This window comes from Telopea speciosissima, chromosome 4 (assembly GCF_018873765.1).
Source record: "Telopea speciosissima isolate NSW1024214 ecotype Mountain lineage chromosome 4, Tspe_v1, whole genome shotgun sequence".
In the NCBI taxonomy this organism is placed as follows: Eukaryota; Viridiplantae; Streptophyta; class Magnoliopsida; order Proteales; family Proteaceae; genus Telopea; species Telopea speciosissima.
The window spans coordinates 8,045,038-8,050,435 of record NC_057919.1 but is presented as its reverse complement, the minus strand read 5'-3'; the positions used below and the strand labels follow the sequence as shown (position 1 = coordinate 8,050,435).

At 38.6% G+C, this 5,398-nt stretch overlaps 1 protein-coding gene across 2 annotated transcripts; it reads right to left on the bottom strand.

Annotated features, from left to right (window-relative positions):
- Positions 1 to 513: 513 nt before the first annotated feature.
- Positions 514 to 5,398, bottom strand: LOC122659949 (SRSF protein kinase 3-like). 2 transcript variants are annotated; one of them, XM_043855111.1, is made up of 4 exons: positions 5,176 to 5,396; positions 3,455 to 4,234; positions 1,093 to 1,140; positions 514 to 1,016 (listed from the first exon to the last, which is right to left on the bottom strand). In XM_043855111.1, the coding sequence occupies exons 1-4, from the start codon at positions 5,353 to 5,355 to the stop codon at positions 708 to 710; spliced, it is 1,317 nt and encodes a 438-aa protein (XP_043711046.1). In that variant the 5' UTR covers positions 5,356 to 5,396; the 3' UTR covers positions 514 to 707. The 2 variants fall into 2 exon arrangements, with proteins under 2 accessions (XP_043711046.1, XP_043711047.1); XM_043855112.1 differs by lacking the exon at positions 514 to 1,016 and having other exon boundaries at positions 1,100 to 1,387; positions 5,176 to 5,398.

Below are 5,398 nucleotides of genomic sequence, written 5' to 3'. Positions count from 1 at the left end.
AAAGACCCTTTTAATAAAATTATCAAAATATACTTAATTCATATAGTTCACCTCATACAAGTAAAACCAATATATAATGAGGGTCCGTTTGGATGGTTGGGAGTTAAAAAGTTCCCACCTGTTGAAATTTCCCTGCTTCGGTACAACTCAAACTTCACCATTCTTGTTAAAACGTCTAACATTGAATGTGTATCATGACAATCAATCTAGGTGACAAGATATCCAACTCCCACCAGCATTCCAAATTGCACCACCTGAAACTATGTATATCAGTTTATGACTTTGTTACTTACTCCAATGACTCCCAATTTGCAGCACCTGACCCAATCTAAACCAGGTATTTGAAAACAGTTTGGATTCTTAGGACTCCAAAATCCATATAGAATCAAATAAATGGAAGTGAAGAATCCCTCTTCCTTGTCAAACTCTCACCTCCTCTGAAATCTAAACACACCATCCATATGCCAAGGCTGGTAGTCTCTGCTGATAACAATGTCCACAAATGTCCATTAGTGGGTCAGATACCTGTGCTTCATTAATCCACCTTCCTCCTCACAATATTTCACTACTTACACCTTTAATCAACCAAAAAATTGAATCTTATTGAAACTTTACAGACAAAATTAAATCACAAACAATACCCATACAGGTCACAAGAGGAATTTTGAAAGGAGGCACATGCCAACCCTCCTCCAATCCCTACTCCATTAGATCTTAAGCTTGTTCACCCCAGCTTCCAACTTTTTTACACTAGATTCTCTTTCTTCATCACAATCTGTTGACTTTCTGATATTGAGCCATGGGTGCTGTAGGCAATGCTCAGCAGTTGGCCGCTTCTCTGGTGCAAAATCGAGAAGGGGGCACAGAAACTCGGCAAATTCTTGGGCATCAGAATGGGAGAATTTGTATTTCTCAATCAAAAGTCGATCTACTGGCCAGAATTTCAGTCTCCGGATCCTCTTCAGATCTCCATGTCTGTCGAAGTAGTCTTTTGATCGAGATCCCGCAATAGCTATCTGTTCTCAACACCATGGAAGAAATCATATTATTAAATGGAATAGCATGGAGATGGAAAAATAAAATGTTGCTCACCTTCCGGGGCATCTTTCCGAGAAGTTCCATCATCAGAGCCAGGTGATCCTGAAACCCACCCACAATAGACTCAGTTGAAAGAGGATAAGGTTTCCAAAGTTAAAATTTTCATTTGGGATAACTTATACAACTCGCTCTTTTGGGTACACATTGAGGACCTCACCTATCATGTAATAATTAGACCAACCATTTCACTAAGAACAGCTAATCTATTAGTCCAACTTCTATTGGAATCTTTTTTGAAGTAACCACATTCTGATGGAGAGCTTTTCATCAAAATATTGTTACAAGTAACCTACAGAGCTTATCATAGTCAAGAGAAGAGCCAAGGACACGTTGACAGTTCATCATATCTTGAGCTAGACACATACTCATCCATAGTTGTCATGCTGACTAGGCAATCCAAGGCATTGGAGGGGCACCTAGGTGACAACATGCCTACTTAAGTGTCACTTATGCGCCCACCTAGGATTCACCTAAGCGCCCTAGGCATGCAGTATATGGCTATATGTAATACAGCAATGATAGTTTTATATAATTATGCTTACACGCAACATAGAAGCCATATCAATGCAATATGATATAATTATGCTAGTAATGACTTAATATGAGAAAATCAACATATAATAAACAAAGCATAGCACGTAATATAAGCATATTCATAAAAAATAAAATAAAAAACAATAAACATAAATCAGCATAAACTCGTGAATTGTCAACAAGGTGTGCTATCGCCTTGGACCCAAGAAAGAGCCTAGACACCAGTGACACCTAGACAACTATGTAACTCATCCTTGTAATGCATTACTCTTTATATAGTTTCATTCGGTTATGTTTTGTTAATGAATATGAAGTGGTGCATACACATTTGGTAAATGCATAACAAAAAGGAGAAGGTATTCATACACGGGAGATTCTCCCATCAACTCCATTAAATAGAGGGGGCAGGGGTGTTTATGTCATTTCGGATTGGCATTTATGCCAATCTAACTGCAATTAATGACGGTTGTGCACATGCATGGCCGTGCATGGAAAATTTTGCCTAATAAAAATTAGGGAGAGTGTTTCCTGTCCAGGAGTGTAGCCTACGCTGGCAGGAAACACCCAACCACTGCCCCTGAAAAGGAATCATTCCCACGGGGAACAGAGGTCACTTTAGAGGAGGGGAGGAGTGATATACACACAGTGGTCCAGGAGCTTAGGGTATGCTCCCAGACAGAGAACATTGTCCTCAAAAACTATTACAGCTTTCATCAACATCATATAGGAAGCAAGGATTTAAACTTGGAATTGGAGGTTGGATCTTTCGCTGGCAATACATCCGGATCAGGCGATCTAGAACACTGGAATCAGACAAACCCAGACAATTTTTATTAAAATAATAAAATATCAGCAATCCATTTCTATGCCAGATTAGATCGTCCGAAAAATACAATCTGGATAATCCAATACCCATCTTTAAAACCTTGATATGAAGAGTCAACATCATTTAACAAGAATGCGAGATTTGTCACTCTTTATATCATTTTAATCCCAACTGACATCTCAATCCAAATATCACTATAGTAAAACACAAGTAAATCAATCAAAACATAGAAACATATTTCATGTTCTGTATAATATCTGAGCAATAACCAAAAGTTAATGACACTACTCTGTCTGGATCCTTCTTCCAACTCCCTGATTTTCTTATTATCTTCAGCAATCCTCACTAACCACATCATATCATCAAAGGCATAACAAATACATAAACAACCATTCTCCCAGTGCACACGTCCACACTTTGTTACACAGTGGATCAGTCTACTGGGGAAGAAAAGGTATCTGCATTCCTCAGTTATTTTTCATTTCCTTAATCAAATGCAACATCTTTTAATGGTGTTCATTAGTCCCTCTGGAAGAATACTAATCCCAAGCAAATTTTAGATGACAATGACCAACAAACAACCTGTTCATGACTGGTTCTCGGAGCATTAATTTTGTTATAGTATCAAGGAATCCTAAGCAGAACACCCTACAAAGCTCTAATGCAAATCTGCCCATGATTAACAAACAGAAATGCCAGATTCAAATTTTAAACATTGTATTTGCATGATATTACTGATGTTCCCATCTAAGATTTACCCTTCACCAAATATTTTTAATCAGATTCTCTTTTATAGTCAAGAAGTTCTTATCTTTCTTCCAATACATCTCTTACTGTATCATATTGATTTTTCGGAATGGAGATTTCTAATATGTGCACTACCATCACTAATACTTTTAGTCCTTGTATATAATCCCTTTGGCTACAAGAGCATAAAACATTATCCCTCTCCCATATTGTATTAAATAGAATAGATCAAAGACAAGAATCTCCTACCTCATCATCACTATACCCTTGGCCAATCTTAGGAGCAAACAGCATATCTCCAGTGGCAAGCTCAAAGGCCATGCAAGCGAAAGACCATATATCAACAGGGAAGGAATATCCAGCCCCAAGAATGACCTCAGGAGCCCTATATTGCCTTGTTTGAATATCTTCTGTGAACTGTTTATCAACCCAACATGCATTTCCAAAATCCACTATCTTGCACTTAGAGTTAACCCCATCCATGCTCTTCTCACGCTTTGGAGCACCACCCATTGAAGATCTCCTTTCCGAGATCTTTGCCACTTTCCTCATTGCCGTCCTCTTCAGCTTTCTCTCATCAATATTCACCACAGCCCCTCCATTAGGATTACCCTCAGGCCTCTCAAGGATTGGAGTTAACCCAGATCGAATAGGGTCTTTGGCAGGATCAATGGTGGAGACAAGAAGAACATTTTCAGGCTTTAGGTCTGTATGGATTATATTGAGTTCCCTATGCAAGTAATCAAGACCTAGCAAAATCCATCTGCAGATTTCCCTAACCTTGTTCAATTCAAGGCCACTATAAGAGTTATATCTGATCAACCGGAGCAAACTGTCACCAAGAAACTCAAAAACCATACAAGGGTGCTGGCCATTTGGGCCTGTATGCTTGAAGTGGTCAATTAATCGAACAACGCCTTTTGAATTAGAGGGGTCACCATCAGCTATTGCAGAGAGGATTTCAATCTCATGAAGGGCGGCTTGAGAAAATTCAGCAGCACTTTTCTGGATCTTAAGAGCTACAAATCCCTGCAAAATAAATGAAGCAACTATAAGATTCCACAGTGAATAGAAAATTTGGACAATAAAAGTGTTTCCCACATAGTAGGTAAACGCTAAGAACTCAAAACAAGCCACAAACAGGACAAAATAGAAAAATTAGCAAAATTACAAGAGAAAATCTAAAGATTTTAGAATCATCCAACAATTGGGGAAAATGGCACGCAATAAGACAATTTTAGAATTAAGTTTAGAAGGGAAGATAAAATATTTCCAAACGAAACCATTTGGACGGAGCTCATTAAGAACAAGCAACCCTTCCAAATAATAAAAGTTTCAGAAACAGTGAACGGAAATCCCATATGACATGTGATTCCAATGCACAGCTCAAAAGGAAATGAAAGAAATCAGAAATGATCCAGTTCGCAACGCAAGGAAAATTCGAGAAGTAAAAGAGAGTCTGCGTATGTCAAATGAATAGTAAATTCGCAGAATCACCCATAATAAAAAAAGAACAAAAAAGGCATCCATCTAGAGAAGCATAACTCGATTGGGGGAAGGATCTTTTTATTCATCATTATTATATAACTCGTGGATTTGATACCGCAGACAGGAAAATAGATCGAGAGACGGCAAAACAAAAATGAAATAGATAACGAACGAATAGTTCTGAAATCCAAACAGATAAACAGAATCACATTGAACGGCCCATTCAAGAAAATCAGGTACTTGACAAAGAGAATCAGCAGATGGATTGGGAAAAAGCATACAGGGTGGCATAAAAAATGTGATTGGAAACCTGAAAATCGATGTTAGCACATGATCTTCTGCCGATAACAGACAGTTCTTCCATGATATACATTTATGGGAGAGTGGGGGAGAAGGGAAGAGCGTCAGAAAATCCTATCAAGCAGAATCAAAAGATAAATAAAATAAAAACAGAGACTTTTGAACAACAGAGAAGAACGTACAGAGCATTGGGTGTCGTAAGCAAGCCAAACGGTGGAGAAATTACCCCAACCCAGCTTCCTCTGAGCTATATACCGGCCTCCAGCGAACGGATCTCCGACTCTCACAGCATGATACCCACCTTTCCTGTAAGCGTCGGTTCCCTCGTCTTCTTCTTCCCCCGATGATGGAGAACACGACATCTCTGCTATTAGGAGGTTAAAACAAAAACTCTTATTTCTTCAC